This window comes from Capricornis sumatraensis, chromosome 10 (genome assembly GCF_032405125.1).
Source record: "Capricornis sumatraensis isolate serow.1 chromosome 10, serow.2, whole genome shotgun sequence".
NCBI lineage: Eukaryota > Metazoa > Chordata > Mammalia > Artiodactyla > Bovidae > Capricornis > Capricornis sumatraensis.
Genome location: NC_091078.1, coordinates 93084362 through 93110837, shown reverse-complemented (window position 1 = coordinate 93110837; position 26476 = coordinate 93084362). Strand labels below are relative to the sequence as shown.

The window sequence follows — 26476 nt, the reverse complement described above, 5'->3', positions numbered from 1 at the left end:
CACATGGTGGCTAGGGATTTGTGAAAGAGATTTATCTCATGATGATTTTTCTTTTCTACAACAGCCAGGAATTTAGCTTTCTAAGGCCCTTGTTGCTGTGAAAACGACACGAAGCAGAAACCTGGTTCACACAGTGCCCTAATTGAATGGACTTTTAGGTTTTGATATAGAATGTCCAACAGAAGGATGAGTGTAACGTAATCCTTGCCACAGAAGAAAAGGACTCGTGGAGAAGTCATTTGATAGGAAGATCTGCTGTGAGTTGACCACTGATGATTACTGCTGCTGGAAACCTCATCGTCACAGCAGTCATTTGAATAAGGATTTGTGTGTAAGACTGTCATTTAAAAAGCAGTTCAAGATGGTGTGATTGAGAGTGTGATGAGAGAGATGGTGTATGTTGGCATGACATGTATATACCTTAACAAAAACTTTCAGACCATTTGACATATTTATATTATTGGCTATTTTTGCCAATTGTGTGGCCTTAGCTATTTACATCCCATTCCCTGAAGATGATTCTAATTCAACAAATCATAACTTGGTAAGTGTCCTTAGAATTGCTGCTTGTCTTGATGTGTGCTTGTCATTGACCTTAGTACTGAAGTTGGCAGCTGGCTTTCTGGGTGGTTGAAATTTACAATGATGCATGTGATGTTTCACAGAGTTTTGCAGCCGTGTTTTTTTTTTTTTTTCCTTTTGAGCTGTATTCTCAAATTTATACTGAATGAATGAAGTGTTTACAGTCATGAATTTTGTATAAATAGATGTGAAACTTTTCATGGAAGAGGTTTGTAGCAGATTTAAAAATAACTTTTCTCTACATGTAGACTCTTTTTGGTTTTACCATTCTCTTCCTAGTAACGTTAGCTTTTTTTCCCTTAATCTAGTGTTATTTGGGAGTTTGGGATACTTTGGTCAATTTTTCTGGTAAGCAGAGAGTTATCATGTAAATTTTGTACATCAGCTATTGTTGCAGAAGTAGAACACGACAAAACTAATCATCACAGAACATAATTCTGAGAATAATATAATAGAGTGTCTAAGTTCCTCCTGTTAGTCCGATGACATGCTCCAGGATAAAATGATTCTATAGCGAAATAAATTGGGATACTTCCATATACTTTATTGCTCTCTTAAAGATTTATCGTGCACATTAACTCAGTAAAAGCTCCAGGAAAGTCTGTAGTTAAAAAACCAGTTTCATTTTGTTTAACTCAGCTTAGTCCCTAAAAGTAATTGGTCATGGATTCTTTAAACATTTTTTTGGCAGCGTGCATCACAGTGTTTCATGGAACTTCCTTTGGGAAAGGTTGATATAGTTAAAAAAAAAGCACTGAGGAGCGCTGAAATGGGACTAGGAATTGTCCCACTGGGCTGGACAATTTTACTGGCTGTATTTCGGGGCATTTCCCAGATCCTTTCTGCATTGCTGTTGACCCATCTGTCAATTCAGGGGACTGGACGAGAAGATCGCCAAGGTTGTTTCTACCTCTGACATCCTGCAATCTTGCCTTGATGATTCAGAATTGAGGATTTTTCTGGTGCTGTGGCATCCTCTTTGCTAGGATCAGTCCTTCATGACCGGAGCCCATGCAGAAATAAGGTGAATGAGGGCCTGGTCCCGGATGACAGCAGTTCTCTCTCCTGCTTTGCTTTTCCCTCTTTCAGCTGGTTCCATTTGTTTTTGGTTTCTTATGTTGAAGCTGTATTTTAATAGGTCTGAATGTTCTTAGCTGCGTGTGGTAAAGGTAGAACTAAGGGGGGGGAGAGCTCTCCCAGGGTCTGGAGACGGTGATGGTATGCTCTTACGACTTTAGACTTCATGGTTTATGTACGGGATTTCATGTTGCATCTCTAATGTGCAGTGTATTTTATATGTAGTGTGATGTCCCTTCATCTTTGGGCTTTTGTAGTCTGATGTGTAGAGAATTTTAAAAAATTATGGATATTGCTACTGCAAGTACAACTGGAAATGGGAGTTGGATATACAGATAAAGACTGACTGTTAGTATATATTTATACTGTGTTAGAGATGATTTGTGTGACTCTGGGTATTTTAAATCGCTTCTGATTTGGTTGTAGACATGTGCCTTTAGACAGTCATTTCAAAGGAGAAGCAGAAGTAGTGAAAAGCCCCCATCAGTGGGGCTAGATCATCAGTCTAGGCCACAGATGGTGTCAGCCTTGTTACCAAATTTAACAACGTGGATGGTGACCCAGTTTGTTGCTTTTTGTAGCTCAAGAGAACATGATTAAACAAACTTAGAAAATAAATACCTTTCAGAAAGGCAGATTAATTCAGATCAATGGAATAATTAATGTAGCTGCATGTATAAGTCAATTGATATTCCGATTTTTTTTTCCCCCAGGGAAATTCAGGGCACTAATATAAGAAGTGTCAGACCATTTGGATTTCTGAGCTAATAACTGAGAGAATAAATATAGGAAATAAATAAACTATAGGAAATGAATAAATCTCTCTTCCTAACCCCTGCAGTCCCTCCCCAGTGGATCTTTTCTTGACAGTTCTTAAACAGTGGTCTTTGAGGGTGGGAGAGGGCAGGGTATTAGTTTGGCAAGCCTTTTTAAAAAAACCAACATATATTTCTTTGACCTCTTAATATTCTAAAGCTTAGAGCATTCTAGTTAGTGTCTTCGTTTACTTGGCTGGTCACATGGCCGGATGAGTTTAATCTCTGCCTAACTCTTTAAATATCTTTTTTCCCACTGTGGGAAGGGAAAACTCTGTGGATTTCCCCCTGACTCTCAGCAAGGTCCCATGCCATGTCAGTCTTCCTGCCAGGGAGCAAGTTTTTTTTTTTTTTTTTTAATGCATTTGACCCCATTTGTACCAAAATGATTGCTCTATTTTTGGGATTGGTTTAGAGGCAGCTGAACGAAGCTTATTTTTCATCTGTAGTAAATACCTTTCAATGAATGTGAATGGCAAAACAAAGGGCAGAGACCCATACGGATTGCAAAGCTGTACGTGTCAGGGAGCTGGTGGTTTCCTTTGCCTGCAAGCTCTGTTGGGCATGTGGCTGTTGAGCACTTAGAGTACAATTCAGGGCCAGTTTTGAGGAAGGTGTTTCTGCCTGTTGCAGGTAGTTTGTCATGAAATTATTTTCGTTGCCTAAGAAATGCGGCCATCACCCTTGGTCCAGTGTGGGTTTGGCCTGGGTTGCACGTCACTGAGCCAGCTTTGGGCACTTGAGATTACCTTGGGGGCAGCAAGTTTTCCCAGGGGTAGTTTTTATAAAAATATATATATATGTAAACAGTCTCAAGTTTCTGTGCAGCTTTCCTTTGTGGACTTGCAGGGACCCATAGAGGCTGCAGCCATGGAAACGGTGCAACTCAGTTCCCACAGCCATCTCCCTCCTAGATCAGTCAGTCGCAGGGGTTCTTCAGTTCCACTTATTGAAAGCGTATATCATTCATTTAATTTTCTTCTTAGCATGGGGCGGAGGGGGGGAAGGCAGAGAGCACTTCTTTATGGAGTGTCAGAGTGGGGACGATCACAATTCCTGTACTTCACTGTGGTGGAAAATGCGTTATTTGGCTTTCCAAACTTCAGTTTCTCATAAGCAACTGACTGAAGCCTTAGCCTGGGCATCTTGTACCTGGAACTCCCATCCCACCCCCAGGCTCTGCAGCGCTAAACAGCCTCAAATTAGACCCTTCCACAGAAGGGCACCGAGCTTCCTCAGTGTCTGCAGCCATGGAGTCAGGGCGGGGGGTGCCCATGGCCCCCCCACCACCCTGACCTTTCACCAGGTGCACAAAAAAATGCTTGTGAAACTCAAAGAGATGGTTTTAAGTCTTTGACTCCCTTTGAGCCCCTTTTCATCTTGTCTTTGTGTGTATTTTTTTAAAAAATATGTATTTAATTTATTTATTCATTTGACCGCATCGGGTCTTGCTTGTGGCATGTGGAATCTAATTCCTTGACCAAGGATCCAACCTGGGCCCCCTGCAGAGAGTCTTAGCCACTGGACCAGCTCAGAAGTCCCACCTTTATGTTTTTAGGTTGCAGACACTGGGCATCTGTAAAGCCCCCCGCGTCTTCCCCTTCCTCTCCACTTGCTTTGTGGTCGGGTGGCGCGAACCGGAGGTTTCAGGGGCAACCTGCTCTCCGAAGGAAGTCCAAGTCCTCCTTGTCTGCCTGACCCTTTCTGGTTGACTCTCTGTGCCTTTCCTTCATGCCCCCCACCCCACCCCATTCTATTCATCCACCAGCCTTTCCTAAACACCCCTCCCTACTCTGGTCCACCTCCTGGCCTTTTCTCCATCTGAAATACCTCTCCCCCCACCCCACCCCTTCATCGTCATCACTATCCTTAGGAAGAATCTCAAAAGGACCTGTGAAGCCTTATCTGAACCTGATTAGAAGTAACACTTTTATCTGAACTGCTCTCCTGGCAGTTTGCATATGAAACACTCCATATTTTAGTTATTTATGTGCACATCTTATCTTTATCTTATCAAGCCTCTTCAGAATACAGTTCTCAGTGAATCCTTTTGGAACCCCAACAGCACGGAGCCCGACGGTGTGTACATGATGTTCATAAACGCGGGTTGTTGAGGACCACTGAATGACCACTCTCAGGAGAAGCTCCTCACCCTTCAGTCTTTCCTCTGAACTCAGGATTTGCTCAGGTGGCAGGCCTCTCCGTGGACGCCTCCAAAATCCTTGGTTGGGGGTGGGTGGCAAGTTCCAAGTGTTTACTCCTGAAGAGCTGAGGGTCTTCTGACCCTGCTTCTTATGTCCCTGTGGCTGAAGGTGCCGTTGGAGCTGGGTTTCCCTACTGAGCATTCCTGTAGGTTTTGTGCTCCAGCTCTAGGGCCAGTAGTAGCAAGGTGCTGGGAGCCTCCCTGTGAAGCAGTGCCACCTGGGGATTCTTGCAGTGAGACCTGATGCTTTACGAGGGCCAGGAATGCTGGGGGACAGCCTACTTTGATTGCAGTCTGTCCTCCATGGCTGAGATCCCCACACCGCGTTTCCTGGGTTTAAAAAGCAAGTTCATTGGCTCTGCATGCTCCAGGGTTTAGCATCTCACATAGTGAATGGTGTGAATTGAATCGAAATACCTGAGACACAGTGTCATCACTTGGCTCCCTGGGCTTTGCCTAGAAGGTTGGCTTTTAGTTCCATACCTCATCTCTGTGTCTTTCTGTTTGAACTGTATTTCTTCATGCCTTTAGATTCTGGTTTTTTTTATTTTAAGGATTGCTCCTGTGTTGCCCTCACTTCAGCCTTCGCTGGTCCTTGTCCCCACCTTCTACCCCACCAGTCTGTGTAAATAGTACTTGCTTTCCTCTTTGCAGACATTCACCCCTTTTCACTTTATTCTGTAACTACTGTGGGATGTCGCTTGGTGTGTGGAGTGCAGTTCTGTATATGGTCTCTGGGCTCTGACAGCCTGGCTCTTTGGATGGTGAGCTGACTGACTTTGGATGAATGTAGCACGTGCTGAGGCTGGAGTCTGGTTGATCTCTGTGGTGTTGTGAGCTTCACTCTGCGTAGGGGCACAGTAGGCACATGAGGAAATGCATGTGAAATGAGTAGGTCCATAAATGAAAGACTGTTCAGGGCTCCATGACATGTCCTTTATAGATTAGTAGTTAATTTTCAACAATTGGCTAATGATTAATGTTTGCCTGAGAGGCTGACTTTCATTGTCCAGTATTAATGACAATCTCAGGAAATACCTGTCCGAGTTTGCCTTAAATTTCAGGGTTGTATATTTCTTGGCAAATTTAGCTCTTTATATTTGAAGCAGGAGAGAAGTAAGACAGGTGCTTAATACTTTTTGAATCCCTGCATCATAAGCCGGCTTCTGTGCTCAGCATTGTGTGTGAACCATGTGTGAGTGGTTGTACTTGTGTGTGTATGTGTGTTTGTGAGACATTTTGTTTAAAGGTTGGTGTAGGGAGGGCAGCAAAATGACCAGATTGAATAGACTTGTGTAGTAACATTTAATCCAGATTTGGTTTCCTGATCTTGATGGTGAATCTATTTATGTCTTGCACAAGTTATAGCATCTCTTTTGTCATCTTAACCTCACGTTGACAAAAAACAAGTTACCCAGATTGACCTTTTATTGAAGAGATTTTGAGTATCGGCAGTTTTTCAGAAATCAAATCCAAGTCTTAAAGGATTCAGATTTACTTCTATTAAAGTTCCTTAAGAAGAATTCCCAAAGGATCCTTTAAGGATTGTTAAAAAACGAATCTCATTGTTTCATAGACACACCTCAAACACTGGAACGTCTCTGCTTAGACCCTTTAAAAATGAGCCTATCTTAGAGACTTCCTTGGTGGTCCAGTGGTTAAGACTTTGCCTTAAAGCAGAGGCCGCAGGTTTGATCCCTGGTCAGGAAACTTAAGATCCCCCATGCCTTGTGGCCAAAAAAGATCAAAACATAAAATGGGAGGAATATTGTAACGAATTCACTAAAGACTTTGAAAATGGTCCATACCGAAAGACTCTTAAAAAAACAAAATGTATTTAAAAAAGTGAGCCTATTTTGGAATGAGGATATTTTGGTGTATTGGCCAGAACTTGTTGGATTACCAGTTGCAGAACCATAAATTGGCTTAGTTGGGGAAAAAGAAGTACGTATGTGTTTGTAATTTATTAACTGAGCTAACTGAAAAGTCCAAAGGGTGTAAACTGTTATCAGACACAGCTGGAAAGGGGGCTTAAAAGAGGGTCTCAGGATCCCACTCTGCACCACAGCACCCCTGTCCCCCAGGGCACAGTCTGACTGGCCTCCAGCAGCTCCCCCTTACATACCACCTGAAACGTGCATCTTATAAGCCCACTTCAGGGAGGGTCTTTGGGGTCCCTCCCTGGGAGATGCATTCCTTCTTTAACCTCAGTTCAAGTTCAGTGTTTTAAAAATGATGTGTGAGAAACAGAAGACCCATGTAGCAGATTCATGGGTAGCTTCTTTTTCTAACCTGTCTGTAAAACATGAGAAGGACTTGCTATGGAAGTACTTGCCCAGCAGTAGAGGTGGGTGTCCTTGCCCCGTGGCGGGGCAGTGGGGCTTGGCAGGTCATTCTGGGATAGACTTGAGGGTCCTGTCGTGCTGCCAGTCCTGGGGCCCTCTGCCATCAGCCCTGTAGGATATGTCCCCAAGACCTGTTCTGCCCATGGGTTCGAAATAGGAAAGTGCCAGAAGGTGTCTTCCCTTTTTAATTCAGGTGAGATTGGGATTCTCGCAGCTAGGGTTCTTGTGGACAGTGATGTGCTTGACTGGGCAGGCAGACTGGCCCTGGGAGGTGGGGAGGAGGACCCAGTGAGAAAAGCTAAAGATGGGGCTGGCAGAGGAAGTGTCTGAGTGAGGACCCGTCCTCTCTGTGTGTGCACGAGGGCTGGGGCAGAGTGTGGTGGGTAGATAGACAGATGGCTGTTTTTCTGACACGCACCTTGTAGCATGAAGAGTTCTTTTGGAGATTTTTAACTAAAGCAGGGCCCCAGACACTGTCCAGGCTGGGGAAAATGACTTTCTTCTCCAGAACCACAAAGCAGTTACTTCTGCTAATTTCTTTTCCTCCTCCCTACTGGTTGATGGGTACATTTAGAAATCACCTGTTGAAATTTTGGAATGACTGAATGTGAGGGTCAGGCTGAAGGGAATTGGGGGACCGACATGAGGGAGGGCAGGCCAGCTGCAACCTTCTCAGGAGAGATGCGGCTAACAGGTGGACCCCACCTGGGAAGGAAGGAGAGGGTATCTTTGGTCAGCTTGGCCTGGGGATGCAGAGCAGGCTGGCTGTGAGGGTCACAATTTCCCGGCCGTGGTCATCTTCTGAGGGGCCCACCCTGCCTCCCTTCCTTGCATCCGTGGGGAGGTCTAGCACGGTGTACTCACAGATACTTTTGTAGTGTGTAAGGACTCTTGTTTATAAGACAGGAAGTCGAGGCACCATTATTCAGCAAATATTTATTGAGACCTGCTCTGCAAAGCATATCAGACTCAGGGGTCCAGGCTTGTAGCTGGTGCTGTGGTGGGCTTCCTGTGCCAGGTCACCCTTTCATGAGGAAAACGTGGGGTCAGAGAAAGGCTTTCTTTGTTTTTCATATTTTGTGTTCTTACAGTAAATCATGATTCAAATTTATAGAAATAATTTATATAAGTAATACACACATATGTTCTTCTAAACTATTAAAACAATACAGATAAAATGACTGTATTGTTTTGCCTATCCAGCTCCTTCTGATTACAAGAATCAGTTTCATAATGTTTTTTTTTTTAAACTATGTCTGTATGTATATAACATCTGTGTTTTGAAATAGGCATCTATGCAGTTTGGGTATTTAAAAACTTTACACAAGTGGAAGGAGACTGTGTGCATTGTAAAGCTTATATTTTTGCTCCCTTAATGTGTCTTACAGATCTTTCCATATCTGTGTGTAGAAATCTGACAACTTCTTAGCTGCCATAAAATATTCCATGTATGTGCCATAGTTTATTTAGTTGTTCTCTTTCTGGTGAGCAGTTAGGTTCCTAAAGTTTTGCTGTTTGAAACAATGCTGCCTTGAACATCCTTGTATGTGCTGTTTATGTGTACAAGTAAACATTTCTCTGGGATAAGTACTTAGAAGTAAACTCTCTGGGTGGGAGGACAGTGTGTTTCAGTTCCATACTTCCTGCTGCATTGGCTTCCACTAAGCCCCTATCGACTTACACTCCCACCCCCGCAGCTCCTTGAAATCAGTCATCCTTTGATGAGTGACCTCATTTGTTCCTTATCTCAGGCCATGGGAAAGGAAATCTTAGTGGCTTGGAGAGAGTACAGCCTCTTTCTTGGATGTCTGGTAGACACCCAGAGCATCTGGTTAGAGCAGAGTCCTGGAACCCTGAGCACCAGACTTGTCATCTCTTTTGAACCACTGACTGAGATGAAAGGCATCAAGCCTGCTTATTCTTTCCCTTGCTTTGGGTGCCATGCACTTGGGGACCGGGATTCTTTCAAGGGAAACATTCATTTCAGGTAGCTAACAGATAAGTAAGACCCTAATGCAAAAACTGAGTCTTTTTTCTTTAGTTTTGCAGTGTTTGCTTACTACAGTTGAGTTCTAAGGCAAATACTTCCTTCATATTCCTTTTAGTTGTGGAAGAAAAAATCTCACCTGGTATGTTTCTGCTATTTCGTGTTCCTTGATTATTAATTATGCTATTTTCACACACAGTAGAACCTTGCTATTATTATGGTATTTATTACAGGATTTGTCCCCCTTTCTACTTCCAAAAGCTCTGATGTGGCTTAGAAAATGGAAGCTGATGAAACATGGGGCAGCCAGGAATACAAACCAAAAGCAGATCTGCCCAGGTTGCACAAGGCTAACCGTTTGCAAACACCTGAGTACCGAACTGGCCATTAGGCTTTGCAGCAGTGGTGGCAAAAGGAAGCACTTCTGACTTACAGGGTTTTTTATCCTCTCAACAATGGAAAGCAGCCTCATTCATTGTGAGAGGCACTTTCTAGGAAGGAGATCCAAGCAGGAATCTACAGCATGGGTCCTTGTACAAGATACTGTTGGGGTGCGGAGAGCTGCGTCTTTGCTGTGCTTTTGTTAACGAGAAATAAATGCCCTGCAAGCAGATGGTGTCTGGATTCAGAGCTCCTAAAGGGTTAGGGCACAGCATTAAACTGGCCTACCAGAGGCACTTCTGTATTCTATAACAGTTTTGCTTTTTGGTGATGTAAATCACTACAGAACTAAAAACTGGGACGATTAAAGAAAGAATAGTTTAAAATAACCATCATTTAATCATATATAAAGTCCTTTTTGGAGCATTTGTTATGTGTAAAATACAGTCCATTAAACATACTCACTGCCTTTACTTAATTTAAGCCTGAGTACAAAAGGATAATATGAATTAATGCAAAGAACCACTCCCAAACCCTCCTTTTGGAAGAGCTGTGGTTTTATTATTTTACTCTAATGTGTACTAAAGAAGTGACCAATATTTAAAAAGGAAGACATCCTTGAATGTTCTTCAGTAAATAGATAACAGTGGGGTATAATGAAACACTGTTTAAATGATTCCTTTTAAATTGTACAAAAGCAGCTTGAATGAGTAAATGGTTAAAATGATGCCCTTTTATACCAGTAGTTAGTCCCTTAGTCCTTTTTCTTTTTTAAGATAACGCAAAAGTGTGCTTCTTTTTGGGAATTCACAAACTCTGAATTATTGAAATATAAATTAATAGTGAATCTATCTAAAGCTCTCTTCAGAATTTTTATCTGGTGGGACTGAAATTAAACATCAAAGGTTCTAAATTAGAATATGGGAAAGTGGTGATACACAGCAAGAATATGGTAAAAGAGAGGTGTTTAAGGAATCTTGTTTTTTAGAAAGCCCTGTGGAGTTGGGACTAGTTTGATTGGGGCTGAGAAAGCTTTGGTGCTATTTTAGGTCGGTCAGCTGAATGAGCTAACTGATAATCTTAAAGACAGGGGATGGGGGGTGGGGAACAGTAGATTAGATGCTGGGTTTGATTTACTCTGGGTGGTACTGACTGTGAATCACAGACCCTGTGAGGCTGGGATTGGGCAGGACCCCAGAGACCTTCACATGGAGGTATTCCTCCTCCAGACACAGCAGTTGACTTGCTCAGGGTCGCAGTGACAGAGGAGCCAAGCGGGGTCTGTCTCCGGGTCTGTTTCCTTCCCACCCTCTCCGTTACAGCCATGAATCCAGGTTGAAATCGGGCATTTCCCATCTGACTGGCAGGTCTGAGGATGCCAGGGGCGCTTGTGACATCTGGAAAATCAGATGACAAAAGAATGTCTCTTCAGAGCAAGCTGGGCATTCAGCCGACTTTGTGCTATCTCAATTTTTTTATTTCCTCGATTTTTTTTTGTTTTGTCTTCCATAAGATAGTTTTGATCATCCCTCCCTCACCCTTTTTACTTCATTAATTATTCTTTTACTTCCTTCATGCCTATTAACACACAGGAATCATTTCGTCATAGATGGCTTCATTATTTTAGGGAAAGAGGGCAGTGGCCAGTGGGTGTGGGATGGTAGGTAGGGATCAGGGGGCCAGTTGACAAATACAGGGGTGGGGGGTGTTGCTTGTCCGTCATCTGGGTCTGGGTGGCTGGCCTACCTTGTCTTCTTGACCATAACTGAAGGCACAGAGCTCATGGCTGACATGTTCTGATCTAGGTGTGCTTTGTATGTGTAATCTCCTTAGTTCTCCTTTAATCCTCACCGTGAAGCCATGAGGAAGAGACTGCTGAGAGCCTCATTTCACAGGTGAGGAAAAACGGCTGGGAGTGGTGAAGCTGCTTACACAAGGCCCCGAGGTCTCCTAATTGGCAGGGCCTGGGTCTGCATCCGGGCTTTCTGCCTCCTAATTGGCAGGGCCTGGGTCTGCGTCCGGGCTTTCTGCCTCCTAATTGGCAGGGCCTGGGTCTGCGTCCGGGCTTTCTGCCTCCTAATTGGCAGGGCCTGGGTCTGCGTCCGGGCTTTCTGCCTCCGCAGCCCGCGCTCCAGCACAGGCAGTGCCCACGAGCCGGGCCTCATAGGCCGCTGGCGCCTAAACTCCGGGCAGCGTGACGCCGGGACCTCCAGGTGGGGCTCTGCGCGGGCTTCCAGGCCCTGGTTTTGGTTCGGGGACTGGCCCAGAAACTCCTTCCAGAGGAAGCATTCCCGCCGCCCAGAGCCCTTGCCAGATCGGGTGGGGCTGTGGCTGGAGAGAGTCAGGGTGGCCCTCTGACCATCTGAGGCGCCTTGTGAACCCAGTTAAAATGGGACTTGGAGGAGTTTTAGTTTTAGTTTGGGTATTGCGTCGATTTTATTGCATTTTCACTCCGTGAAAAGCGTTACTCAAGAAGGGAAAGTGTGAGGGCTCTTGGGCATGGGTCGGTGGTAAGAGTGAGCAGTCAGGGCTGTGGTCCCATTGCTGCTCTTCCTTGCCCGGTCCCTTCCTTTTCTGTAAAAGAGGAGATTAGGCGGCTGGCAGGGTGAGCGGAGCCCTGACTCCGGGGAGACATGGAGTCATGGGCTCACTGTTGCCAGCACGGCTGCGTCCTTGAGCCTGCCGCAGTCCTGGGAGGTAGGGGTTGCTGTCCTCTGCTTTCCAGGTGAGGAACCTGGGTTCGGGAAGACGGGCCGCTGCCTCCTGCCCGTGAGGGAGCAAGAGAATGGGCATCGGGTGAGGGTGGGACCCCCTCCAGCCATGTGAGGTTTCCCAGACGGTTCGCTGGGTCAGGGGTTTGCTTTCGAAGTCATTTTACAGAAGATGTTTTCAGCGGACAGACCCATTCCTTCTGTCCGATGAAGAGCCTGAGACGTAGCAGACAGACAGGGTGCTGGAGGGGCCTGGTGTCATCAACAGGAAGCTACCCGCCCGTTATAGGAGGCCGTGGACCTGGACTGCACCCCATCTTCGCTTAGACAGTGGTCAGGGCTGTTGCTTTGCCCTCTGGATACCGAGGAAAGAAATGGGCTGAGTTAAATGATCAGGACCTGGTTCCCACTGATGGGAAACCTGAAGCCCCCCCCCCCCCCACCCCGCTCAGGTTATTGGTGAGGCAACACAGAACAATCCAGAGCTCAGCCTCTTGCGAGACTTGGCTGTGTCCTTGCCTGCATGCTTCCACGGGGACTTGTGAGTCCACGTGACCAGCTGTGTCTTGTTCCTGCTTGGCCCAGGTGGGAGACTCTGGCTCTGTCTGGATTTAAATGTTACTCAGAAGAGGAAAGAAAACAAGTGCTAAGGTGCCGAACAGGGACCCTGGGATTTTTGTTTCTCTTTTCCTCAGTGTGGCCCAGTTGGTGGAGGTTGGTGGGCAGCGTGCCCCTTCCCTTCTCTTTGAGTTATGAGGGTTGGAGTCAGGGGAGGCCTTGCTGCTGCTCCTGGATGCCAGCTGGGCAACCATTGAGGCTGGAGGTCCCGACCATGGGTCTTGACTCTTTTCCGTCCCGGTGGTTTGTGAGCTGAAGCTGGGAGCTTTTCCCTGGGAGCTTCACAGAGTCACCCCTGGTGGGTGCAGCCTGTTCCCTGAGCCATATACTTGTGTGTGTTTGGTCTTAGGCTGTTTTCTTATTTCCAACAAGAGTGTGAACTTGTTGTGGGCAGGGGACCCAGCCTGCCCTTGTTTGCCGCGTCCTCGGCTCCTGGCACGAGGTGTTTGTAAATAGTGGACCAGTTAGTGAAGCATCACTGTGTCTGTGTCAGCTGCTCTGAGGTTGCCTTATCGCTTTGACTCTTTTCTTAATTTGGCCTTATGGTCTCTCTTTGCAAGCTGGGAACAGAACTTTGGGGAGAGGGACAGAGCAATGGAGGGGACCCACAGCAGGACAGAGAGGCAGAGATGGAGATAGGGGAGAAGGAGAGAGATGGGAGGGATGGGAGAAAGGGAGATATTCCCTTTGGGAGAGAATGTGATTGTTTAACTAAAACAGCAAAACCTACAAAACCAAAACACAGGGCTCTCTTCAAAGCAGTTGTTCTGAGGCTGTGCCCTTGTCCCAGTGATGCAGAAACGCTTGTATTCAGAATTGCTTTCAAAGCCAATTTCTACTTTTCATTTTGCTTTTGTTTCTGGCAAAAAGTGGGAGTGAACCAGGTTGATCACTGACCTTATTCACTAGCCTTTTCCTAAAGAGATTCTGGGTATTTCTGAGAAAATCAAATCTGTCTTCAAAGAGTGCCACATTCTCTTGTCTGTGAAGCTCTCAAGAGGAGGCTGTCCTGGGCTCTGGAGAAGGTCGCACTGGGAGCTGCTACGAGGGGTGGCGGTATTCCCAGCACCACATCGCCCGCTTCCCAAGCTTCCTCCTTTGAAGGGAACAACACTTGTTTATGTGATTCTGGTGTGTTGATTAAACAGAACAGCCTTCCTACTTTGCAGTCACACTTCCCTAAGTCTACAGTACCATCTGGTGCCAAGAATCCGTCCCCCTAGACTTTCCTCTTTAGCCACTGGCCCCAGGAACACCATCAGATGAGGTATTTCACTCTCAGCTATAGCCTGGCTTTTAAAGGCCTTCCTTGCCCTTGGCATGACAGACTTTCATGTTATCCCAGAATCAGGGGACTCAGATGTGGGCTTCTCAGAAGTGGGGATACCTACCTCACCCCGGCTAGGACTTGGGGGTCTTGTGAACTGTATCATTCACAGCTGTCATGTCGGTAATTTACACAAATAGAATTCATTCAGTTCCTAGGAGGGCTCCTTGGGCTTGACTTAGAATATGTGAGTTTCTGCAGTTTTTCTTTCCTTGCCTTTAAAAAAAATTGCACTTTTGATCCTGGTTAGGTTAGACTTTTTCATCTTAGCAACAGCAGAAAGAGCTCCACCCTTGCTGTGTGTGAAGTGTGCGAGACGACACAGGCTGCTTTAAAAATAGCCTCTTGTTTATAAGTGTGGTGTCTTCAACTTAAGTCGTGTTCTGTGCAGGTTCAGAAGGTCACCACTGGCACTTGTTGGGACCTGGGGGAAATACCAATTAATTGGTCTCCACTAAGTAGATGGGATGAAGGCACACACATTTTTTTTTTTTAACAGCCTTATTGAGATATAATTTACATACTGTACAATTCGCCATTTTAAATTATACAATTCAGTGGTTTTATTATATTCAGAGTCATGTAACCATCATCAAGATCAATCTTAAAACATTTTCGTCACCTGAAAAGAAACCCCATACACATTAGCCATCACTCCCTGTTTTCCTCCAGCTCTCCCTCCCTTCCCCAGCCCTAGGGAACCACTAATCTGCTTTCTATCTCTATGGAGTTTCCTATTTTTGACATTTTATATCAACTAAATTATATAATATGTGTTCTATCAAGTCTGGCTTCTTTCATTTAGTATACTGTTTTTAAGATTCATTCATGTTGTGGCCTGTATCTGTGCTTAATTTCTTTTGTGCCTGAATAGTATTCCATTGTATACATATGTCACATTTTCTGTGTCCTTTCCTCAATTGGTAGACATTTGGATTGTTTCCATTTTTTGGATTGTGATGTTATCAATGCTGCTTTGAACATTTATGTACAACTTTCTGTATGAACTTACATTCTTAATTCTCTTGAGTATACATACCTAGGAGTAGAATTTGCTGGGACATATGGTCATATGGTAACTTTAACATTTTGAGGAACTGTCCAACTGTTGGCCAAAGCAGCTGCACCGTTTACATTCCCACTAGCATTGTATCAAGGTTCCAGTTTCGGCACATCTTTCCTGACACCTGTTAATGTATATCTGCTTGGTTCTAGCATCTTTAGGATGTGAAGTAATATCTCATTATAGATTTGTAATTTTTATGACTAGTGATGTTGAGCTTCTTTCCTTGTGCTTATTAGTCATTTGAATGTATTCTTTAGAGACAAGCATATTCAGATATCTTGCCCACTTAAAAAATTGAGTTTTTTAAAATTATTGAATTTTTTGTAAGAATGCAGAGTTCCAAAGAATAGCAAGAAGAGATAAGAAAGCCTTCTTCAGTGATCAGTGCAAAGAAATAGAGGGAAAGAACAGAATGGGAAAGACTGGAGATCTCTTCAAGAAAATTAGAGATGCCAAGGGAACATTTCATGCAAAGATGGGCTCGATAAAGAACAGAAATGGTATGGACCTAACAGAAGCAGAGATATTAAGAAGAGGGGGCAAGAATGTGTGTGGTGTTAGAACTGTACAAAAAAGATCTTCACGACCCGGATAATCATGATGGTGTGATCACTCATCTAGAGCCAGACATCCTGGAATGTGAAGTCAAGTGGGCCTTAGAATGCATCACTACGGACAAAGCTAGTGGAGGTGATGGAATTCCAGTTGAGCTATTTCAAATCCTGGAAGATCATGCTGTGAAAGTGCTGCACTCAATATGCCAGCAAATTTGGAAAACTCAGCAGTGGCCACAGGACTGGAAAAGGTCAGTTTTCATTCCAATCCCAAAGAAAGGCAATGCCAAAGAATGCTCAAACTACTGCACAATTGCACTCATCTCACATGCTAGTAAAGTAATGCTCAAAATTCTCCAAGCTAGGCTTCAGCAATACGTGAACTTTGAACTTCCTGATCTTCAAGCTGATTTTAGAAAAGGCAGAGGAACCAGAGATCAAATTGCCAACATCTGCTGGATCATGGAAAAAGCAAGAGAATTCTGGAAAAACATCTATTTCTGCTTTATTGACTATGCCAAAGCCTTTGACTGTGTGGATTACAATAAACTGTGGAAAATTCTTCAAGAGATGGGAATACCAGACCGCCTGACCTGCCTCTTGAGAAATCTGTATGCAGGTCAGGAAGCAACAGTTAGAACTGGACATGGAACAACAGACTGATTCCAAATAGGAAAAGGAGTATGTCAAGGCTGTATATTGTCACCCTGCTTATTTAACTTCTATGCAGAGTACATCATGAGAAACACTGGACTGGAAGAAACACAAGCTGGAATCAAGATTGCTGGGAGAAATATCAATAACCTCAGATATGCAGATGACAGCACCCTTATGGCAGAAAGTGAAGAGGAACTAAAAAGCCTCTTGATGAAAGTGAGAGAGGAGAGTGAAAAAGCTGGCTTAAAGCTCAACATTCAAAACTGGTCAACCACTTGTAAAAGAATGAAACTAGATCACTTTCTAACTCCACACACAAAATTAAATTCAAAATGGATTAAAGATCTAAATGTAAGACCAGAAACTATAAAACTCCTAGAGGAGAACATAGGCAAAACACTCTCTGACATAAATCACAGCAGGATCCTCTATGATCCACCCCCCAGAATTCTGGAAATTAAAAATAAACAAATGGGATCTAATAAAATTAAAAGCTTCTGCACAACAAAGGAAAATAAAAGCAAGGTGAAAAGACAGCCTTCTGAATGGGAGAAAATAATAGCAAATGAAGCAACTGACAAACAACTAATCTCAAAAATATACAAGCAACTTATGCAGCTCAATTCCAGAAAAATAAACGACCCAATCAAAAAATGGGCCAAAGAACTAAATAGACATTTCTCCAAAGAAGACATACGGATGGCTAACAAACACATGAAAAGATGCTCAACATCACTCATTATTAGAGAAATGCAAATCAAAACCACAATGAGGTACCACTTCACACCAGTCAGAATGTCTGTGATCCAAAAGTCTGCAAGCAATAAATGCTGGAGAGGGTGTGGAGAAAAGGGAACCCTCCTACACTGTTGGTGGGAATGCAAACTAGTACAGCCACCATGGAGAACAGTGTGGAGATTCCTTAAAAAATTGCAAATAGAACTGCCTTATGACCCAGCAATCCCACTGCTGGGAGTACACACTGAGGAAACCAGAATTGAAAGAGACACATACCCTAATGTTCATTGCAGCACTGTTTATAATAGCCAGGACATGGAAACAACCTAGATGTCCATCAGCAGATGAATGGATAAGAAAGCTGTGGTACATATACACAATGGAGTATTACTTAGCCATTAAAAGGAATACATTTGAATCAGTTCTGATGAGATGGATGAAACTGGAGCCGATTATACAGAGTGAAGTAAGCCAGAAAGAAAAACACCAATGCAGTATACTAACACATATATATGGAATTTAGAAAGATTGCAATGATGACCCTGTATACCAGACAGCAAAAGAGACACAGATGTGTAGAGTGGACTTTTGGACTCAGAGGGAGAGGGAGAGGGTGGGATGATTTGGGAGAATCGCATTGAAACATGTATACTCTCATGTAAGAAACGAATCGCCAGTCTATGTCTGATGCAGGATACAGCATGCTTGGGGCTGGTGCATGGGGATGACCCAGAGAGATGTTATGGGGAGGGAGGTGGGAGGGGGTTCATGTTTGGGAACGCATGTACACCCGTGGTGGATTCATGTGAATGTATGGCAAAACCAAACAGTATTGTAAAATAAAGTAAAAATAAACATTAAAAAAAACCAACTAAATAGAAAATGTAAAAAAAAAAAAAAGCTCAACATTCAGAAAACGAAGATCATGGCATCCAGTCCCATCACTTCATGGCAAATAGATGGGGAAACAGTGTCAGACTTTATTTTTTTGGGCTGCAAAATCACTGCAGATGGTGACTGCAGCCATGAAATTAAAAGACGCTTACTGCTTGGAAGAAAAGTTATGACCAACCTAGATAGCATATTCAAAAGCAGAGACATTACTTTGCCGACTAAGGTCCGTCTAGTTAACGCTGTGGTTTTTCCAGTAGTCATGTATGGATGTGAGAGTTGGACTGTGAAGAAAGCTGAGTGGCAAAGAATTGATGCTTTTGAACTGTGGTGTTGAAGAAGACTCTTGAGAGTCCCATGGACTGCCAGGAGATCCAACCAGCCCATTCTGAAGGAGATCAGCCCTGGGATTTCTTTGGAAGGAATGATGCTAAAGCTGAAACTCCAATACTTTGGCCACCTCATGCAAAGAGTTGACTCATTGGAAAAGACTCTGATGCTGGGAGGGATTGGGGTCAGGAGGAGAAGGGGACGACAGAGGATGAGATGGCTGGATGGCATCACCGACTCGATGGACGTGAGTCTGAGTGAACTCCGGGAGTTGGTGATGGACAGGGAGGCCTGGCGTGCTGCGATTCATGGGGTCGCAAAGAGTTGGACACGACTGAGCAACTGAACTGAACTGAAGAATTTTTTATATATTCTAGATACCAATTCCTTATCAGATCCATGCTTTGCAAACATTTTCTCTCCTTTTGTGGGTTGTCTCTTCATTTGCTTGATGGTGTCCTTCAAGCACAAAAGTTTTATATTTTGACTGAGAGGCATGTGCATTATTAGAATCTTACAGCTGGATAGGGCCTTTGTGGTGGCCTGTTCTGATTCTCTTGCCCTAGTGGTGACATGCCTTGTGGTCCATAGAGGAGATGCCTTCCTCAAGATCACAGGCTAATAAGGTCAGGACTGGAGCTTAACCTCTGGGAAGCCTCCGTTTCATCCCCACTGTTTCTGAAGGTGGTAAGTTTAGGTGTGTAGGGAAAGAGTTGCTAGCACTGAACTGTTCTCATCTTCCTGGAAGTGCACAGGAAGCTTCCTGTGTGAAGCTGACTCCAAACTCAGCTCTCATTATAGATGGACTGACCTCTCCCCAAAGCTCATTTGTTTTTAAGTATAGAAGGGTCCTGTCACGTTTGATCCTTTCTTTGGGAGGGTGCCGTCTATGAGAGACTAGCGTACATCAGTGCTGTCAGGAGTCGTCATTAGTCACCTGTAGCTGTGAGACCTTAAGTTAAAATTAACTCACGTTTAAAATTTATTTTCTTGGGAGGGTGCCGTCTATGAGAGGCTAGCATACATCAGTGCTGTCAGGAGTTGTTGTCACTAGTCACCTGTAGCTGTGAGACGTTAACATTAACTCACATTTAAAATTTATTTTCTTAGTCATGTGCATTGTTCAGTATGCAGATAGGGCTGCCACATGGGGCAGCCACACACAGGAGACATTGCCATCACTGCAGCAAGTGTTGTTGGATGGCACTGGCCTGGAGGCATCTGTGCCTTGTGCGCCGGCTTCCATTCTCATCTCTGACCTAGGCTGGTTCTCTGGACCCATAGGCTTGGTCTGTCTTCTGTGTGTACTTCCTCCACCGCTCAGACTTCTTATGTATGTAGCTGCCTCTGGGCTTCTTGTCAAGCCTCCTCCTTAGATTAGATGGTCTGTAGGTCCTACTGGGAGAGACACTGCTTTTCTGTGGCTTCTGGAGTTGGTTGCTAGTAGAGAAACCAGTGTCTTTCCTCACTTCAGCTGGTGGATATCTTGCAGAAATTGAGCTGGAATATGCTTGGAGAGAAGTGCATTCTTTCTTGGAAAGGCTATCTCCTGAAAGTGAATGAATGAATGTGTTGGTCTGCTTGGTGGAAAAGAGGAAGAAGTTGAACATTTTGGAGTTTAGTTCTTTTGGCTGCATTCGGAGGTAGCCTTTTGAGTGGCGCTTCCTTGGTGGCTCAGGTGGTTAAGAATCTACCTGCAATGCAGGAGACCTGAGTTCTATCCCTGGGTCGGGAAGATTCCCTGGAGAAGGGAATGGCTACCCACTCCAGTATTTTTGCTTGCAGAATTCCATGGACAGAGGAGCCTGGTGGGCTATTGTCCATGGGATTGCAAAGAGTCGGACATGACTAAGTGACTAACGCTTTCATTTTTCCCTTTAGAACAGGGGTCCTCAGCCTTTGAGATCTAATGCCTGATGATCTGAGATGGAGCTGATGTAATAATAATAGAAATAAAGTGCACAATAAATGTAATTCACTTAAAGTATCCTCTCACACTGTCTGTGGATAAACTCTTACACGAAAGTGATTTCTGATGTCAAAAAGGTTGGGGACCGCTGCTTTAGAGGCAGTCAGTTCCAAGGATTTGCAAGATTCCAAAGGGACACGAGGAGGGAGATGGGAGGAGTCAGAAATGTGGGGTCCCAAGTCAGTGCCATGGCAGATGGTGGCCTTGTCCTGTGTAGTGCTCTGGTACTAAGTCGGTTCAGTGGTGCTTGACTCCTTGTGACAGTGTGAACTGTAGCCTGCCAGGCTTCTCTGTCCATAGGATTCTCCAGGCAAGAATACTGGAGTGGGTTGCCATGCCCTCCTCCAGTGGGTCTTCCCGACCCAGGGATTGAACTTGCTGCTCCTGCATTGCAGGCAGATTGTTTACCACTGAGCCACCAGGGAAGCCCAGCGCCCTGGTGGGAGTCACCTTTATTTTAGTACCTGTAATCCCGAGGGCTGTTCAAAACGCCGACTCCAAGGTCACCAGGGCTGCGCAGAGTCTCTCACAGGAAGTGCTTTATGTGAAAGGATTGAAGATATCATGGTTTTACTAAGTTGGAGCATTAGAGCAGAGAGGAGCCTAGAGGATATCAGAGAGGAGAAGGGATTGACCCAGGTCATAGCAAGTTAGTGGTGGCAAAACCAATGAGAATTTGGGTCCTGTGGCAACTAGCCTTATGCACATTCCACATGCCAGTTTTTTTTCATTTACGTAAAGGACAAACACAGTGACTTCATGGAGCTGTTGCCCAGGGTGAGACATGAATTAATTTAACCCATGTGAGGCACTAGGTCTTGCCTTTAAGTCCTCCTCTGGTGCTTGCGTCATTTGAAAGTATATTAAGAAACCTTTCAATTAAGGCAGGATCACCCAGGGTTCTCATTCCTTCCCTGCAGCCTATCTCCAGGATCTATTTTCTGCAGGGAGGTCTGTCCTTGACTTTAAAGAAAGCGTTGGGAAACAGAGACTTGTTGTTTTTGAGGTCAGCCTTGTTCACTGGACTTTGAGAGCCTTGAGGGCAAGGCCAGCGTGATCTGTCACCACTTGGGGACTGGCACAGTGTGTTCAGATGGGGAATGTCTGTGGACTTTGCCTTTTTCAGGAAAACTTCCCCTTTGAATGGGTTTCTGAGGTACAAGATCCCTTCTTCAGGTGGTGCTGAAATTTTGTCACTTCTGATTTGGGAATAGTGACCAGGAGAAATGGAATCTTTTTTTTTTTTCTTCTGTCTATAGGGAGACTTGTGCATTTCGACTTTGAACTTGATGAGAGCTGGAGAATTTTCATGTATGGGTCAAGAAAGTAAGGGCTACTTTTTGCTAAATTGGGCAGTAGGTGTACAAAACCTGACAGAACATGCTGGGTAGAATTCCCGGAGCATGAGGGGTAAGCAGGGCATTGTGGAAGGCATTCCAGGCCATAAACACAGGCTATGTCACTTCATAGGGGAACTTCTCCGCTCTCTCCTCCAGAGGTGGCAAACAGTTCTTTTCAAAGACAAGCTTAATGACTACTGTGCCAGCACACAAAACTACGAGATAAACGTGTGCACCAGTTTAGCACTAGAAATGCAGTTTACAAAAGATTTGCTGACAATCTTAAAAACAGGTTGAAGCATCTTAGGCTCAGCTGCTGTACTTTTAAGTTAGTTATTAGGAACAGGGCTCTGGGGGCAAGATTATGGAGCAGGGATGTGACCCAGTCAGAGCACCTGTCCGTCTGGCCTTTGAAGCCTCTGTTTTTGGGTTCATTTTAATTAATTTCTTGTTCGGCCTTTAACAGGACCCAAGTTTCTCTGGTTGGAGCACAGTAAGTTTTCAGGCTGAATTACTTGGATCATTGCCTTTGTTTTCTTTTTCACATAGCCTGTGGATATCTGGCCTTTTCAGCCAAGGAAAATGGAAATGGTTTTAAACACTCACTTGAGCCATGAATTTCAACCATGTATTAATTTGCTGTTTATTCTCTGATTGTTCATATCTTTTGAGAAGCAATGAAATGACACTGAGGCAGGCGTTCATGACCCTTTGGCGATACCTCTGGGGCCTGGAGCTGGAGGGTACGGCCTGGGAGAATGGACTGTGCCCTGCCACCCGTGTCACGCACACAGCAGCTCCCCTCCCTCTCCCTCCCTCCCTCCCTCCCTCCCTCGCTTATGTGTGTGGTTGAGGTTTTCACTTAAGATTTCATCTGGGAGAGAAGAATTTGATGGACAGGTTAGTCTGTGTCCTGTCCTCGAGTCAGTGAGGTCTCCAGGATGGACATTTAGGGCTTGGATTTGTTCCTTCCTCCTAAGAATCAGCCACAGGATAGATGCTGAACTAAGGTCTCAATTTTGCCTCTAACTCATAGCTGTTACTTAGCTTTTCCGGGAAGTGGAAATAAGAAACCTGGTGTTAGAAATGAGCAGAGGCCCTTCAAGTGATTTCTGAGTATTCTGGGCATCTTGCATGCAAAATATTCATCCATATTGTATTCAGAGTATTCAGTGTTATCCCCAGGTAGATCAGCGTATGAGCTTATTCCTGTCTTCTAAAATTCTTTTCCTAGGGAGGAAAAGGATTCAGGCGTGATGAGTAGCGTCAGTGCAGTTCAGTCACTCAGTTGTGTCTGACTCTTTGCCACCCCATGGACTGCAGAACACCAGGCCTCCCTGTCCATCACCAACTCCTGGAGCTTGCTCAAACTCATGTCCATCGAGTTGATGATACTATCTAACGATCTCATCCTCTGTTGTCCCTTTCTCCTTCTACCTTATCTTTCCCAGCATCAGGGTCTTTTCCAAGGAGTCAGTTCTTCCCATCAGGTGGCCAAAGTATTGGAGTTTCAGCTTCAGCATCAGTCCTTCCAATGAATATTGAGGACTGATTTCCTTTAGGATTGACTGGTTTGATCTGGTTGCAGTCCAAGGGACTCTCAAGAGTCTTCTGTAACACCACAGTTCAAAAGCATCAATTTTTGGCACTCAGCTTTTTTTATAGTCCAACTCTCACATCTGTACATGACCACTGGAAAAACCATAGTCTTGACTAGACGGGCCTTTGTGGGCCAAGTAATGACTCTGCTTTTTAATATGCTGCCTCGGTTGGTCATAACTTTTCTTCCAAGGAGCAAGAAATGTACTTTAATTTCATGGTGCAGTCACCATCTTCAGTGATTTTGGAGCCCCCCAAAATAAAGACTCTCACTGTTTCCATTGTTTCCCCATCTATTTGCCATGAAGTGATGGGACCGGATGCCATGATCTTCATTTTCTGAATGTTGAGTTTTAAGCCAACTTTTTCACTCTGCTCTTTCACTTTCATCAAGAGGCTCTTTAGTTCTTCTTTGCTTTCTGCCATAAGGGTGGTATCAACTGCGTATCTGAGGATATTGATATTTTTCCCAGCAATCTTAATTCCAGCTTGTGCTTCATCCAGCATTTTGCATGATGTACTCTGCATATAAGTTAAATAAGCAGGGTGACAGTATACTGATGTACTGATGTACTCCTTTTCTGATTTGGAACCAGTCTGTTGTTCCATGTCCAGTTCTAACTATTGCTTCTTGACCTGCATACAGATTTCTCAGGAGTCAGGTCAGGTGGTCTGGTATTCCCATCTCTTGAAGAATTTCCCACAGTTTGTTGTGATCCACACAGTCAAAGGCTTTGGCATAGTCAATAAAGCCGAAATAGATGTTTTTTTTGAACTCTTGCTTTTTTGATGATCCAACGGATATTGGCAATTTGATCTGTTTCCTCTGCCTTTTTAAAATCCAGCTTGAACACCTGGAAGTTCATAGTTCACGTATTGGTGAAGCCTGGCTTGGAGAATTTTGAGCATTACTTTGCTAGTGTGTGAGATGAGTGCAATTGTGCAGTAGTTTGAACATTCTTTGGCATTGCCTTTCTTTGGAATTGGAATGAAAACTGCCCTTTTCCAGACCTGTGGCCACTGCTGAGTTTTATAAATTTGCTGGGATATTGAGTGCAGCACTTTCACAGCATCATCTTTCAGGATTTGAAATAGCTCACCTGGAATTCCATCACCTCCACTAGCTTTGCTTGTAGTGATGCTTCTAGGGCCCACTTGACTTTGCATTCCAGTTTGTCTGGCTCTAGCTGAGTGATCACACTGTTGTGGTTATCTGAGTTATAAATATCTTTTTTGTATAGTTCTTCTGTGTATTCTTGCCACCTCTTCTTAATATTTTCTGTTAGGTCCATCCCATTTCTGTCCTTTTATTGTGCCCATCTTTGCATGAAATATTCCCTTGGTATCTCTAATTTTCTTGAGATCTCTACTCTTTCCCAGTCTATTGTTTTCCTCTATTTCTTTGCACTGATCATTGAGGAAGGCTTTCTTATCTCTCTCTGCTATTCTTTGGATGAGCAGGTAACAGACCATATATAATGTGGCGGCTTTTCAGTGGGGGTGGTGGAAAGTACAGTGGGATTAAACTGGAACTAATTATTAAATGATTAATACAGAATTTAGAGGTTTTTGTTATTTTCTGCTTCGGGTATATAGCTTTTGCTCTGTAAAGTGTGGAGATGACCTATTTAATCCTTATGTATTTGGAGCTCTCAGAATGTGCCAAGGGCCAGCCCAATTGACTGAATGTTAATGGAAGGAGTCAGAAGTCAGTCCCTGACCACAGGAAGCTCAGAGTTCAGTGGGGGACAGATGGCCCTTAATGATCCCAAGTATTAGGATTCCTCCGATCTAAGGAAAGAACCCAATCCCAGCACAGACTGGATTAAGTCAAATAGCAATTTATTGGTTCTCATAACTGACCTGTCCAGAGATAAATCTGGAGTCAGCTCAGTGGCTCAAATGATGTCATCAGGGTCTGGCTTCTCTCTCCTCATTCTGCCTCCACTTCCTGTGTGTTGACCCCATTCTCAGAATGCCCTCCCCTTGTCATTGCAAGATAGCTGTCAGAAGTTCTTAGGCCTGCCTCCTTCCACCTTCCTCCCAGCAAAAGAGAGTGTGAGAGTCTTTGTCCAGCTCTGCCAGACAGTCTTGTTTGATCTCATTGGCTCAGGCTGGGGCAGGTGCCTTCCTGAATCTCCCTCATGGCTGGGGCATGTGAGGCACTGACTGAGTTAAGCCCTGACCCTGTGCTTCACCTCTGAACCCAGTGTGGAGCCATCTCTACTCTAAGCCTGTGGGGCTAAGAATGGAGAGAAATTGGAATGTTGATTTCTGGGAAAGGTAACAGGATCAGGCTTGAATTCTGGACTCACTTCACATCATGGCAGGCTGAACGTGGGGCTGTACTCCCACCTGCCATCCCATGGGTCACAACTTACTCCATGAGGAGCAGAGCATCTTGTTACCATGTGGTTTAGCTGCACTGTGGATTTAGACACCAAACCTTGTCTGCCCTGAGAACACCGTTCTTTCTGAGGTTGGGAGGGAAACGTTTTAGAGTAGCCTTAGGACCTTGACTCTGATAGTGAACATCTTCCTGGTGGTACTGTTTGGGACTCTCAGAGGCACACAGGTGAATAAGGACAGTGGTGCATTGGCACCCCTCCTGCCAGCCATGTTGTTCAGATTAGCATGTTTTACTCTTTCTGGGGTTCCAGTCGCAGAGTGGCGAATGGTACAGACTTTAGAGATTTGGGAAGGAGAACTGAGTGTATATCCTGACTTTAGGTTCCTCATCTATAAATGGTAACCATCTCAGAGTTGTTGAGAGAAATAAATGAAGTGGTGTGAGTAAAGCCCAGTGCCTGGAACATAGTATCCCGTCCATAGAGGTAGCTTTTGTCATTTCCTAACTTTTCAGATGAGTAGGGATGCTACCAGATAATCTCTTTGGAGTTTAAGTGTGACCATTCTGTGAATCTATGAAAACCTTTCTTCCACTGCCCACACCTCTGAAAACTGGAGAGATGCTCCTTCACTGGGGATGAGATGTTGGAAAGCTCTCACAGGCCATACCCTGACCTTATGATTCACTGAGCACCTTTGCATGCATGCTCTCATTTGATTCTGAGAACAGCCTGTCATGAAATCACGATCCCCAGTTTATGGACAAGGAGGCTCATCCGTGACTCAAGGACCTTGTGGTGGGAGAGTGGTAGGGCAAGTCCGAGTGTCTGGAATCTTCTCAGATATCCTATATCTTTTTAGCTTTATGCTACTCCATGTGGGTTTGCCTTTCTAATATAATTCATTGAATTTGTTACAGATCTACCATGGTTTCCGA

General features: G+C 44.4%; 1 protein-coding gene across 3 annotated transcripts in view; it reads left to right on the top strand.

The window, feature by feature from the left end:
• CACNA1D (calcium voltage-gated channel subunit alpha1 D) overlaps positions 1–26476 on the top strand; it is a 348007-nt gene that overhangs the window by 5627 nt on the left and 315904 nt on the right. For all 3 annotated transcript variants that reach the window (XM_068982168.1, XM_068982170.1, XM_068982169.1), the window contains exon 3: positions 439–544. In XM_068982168.1, the coding sequence (XP_068838269.1) occupies positions 439–544 (106 nt within the window). The remainder of the gene's footprint in view (positions 1–438; positions 545–26476) is intronic.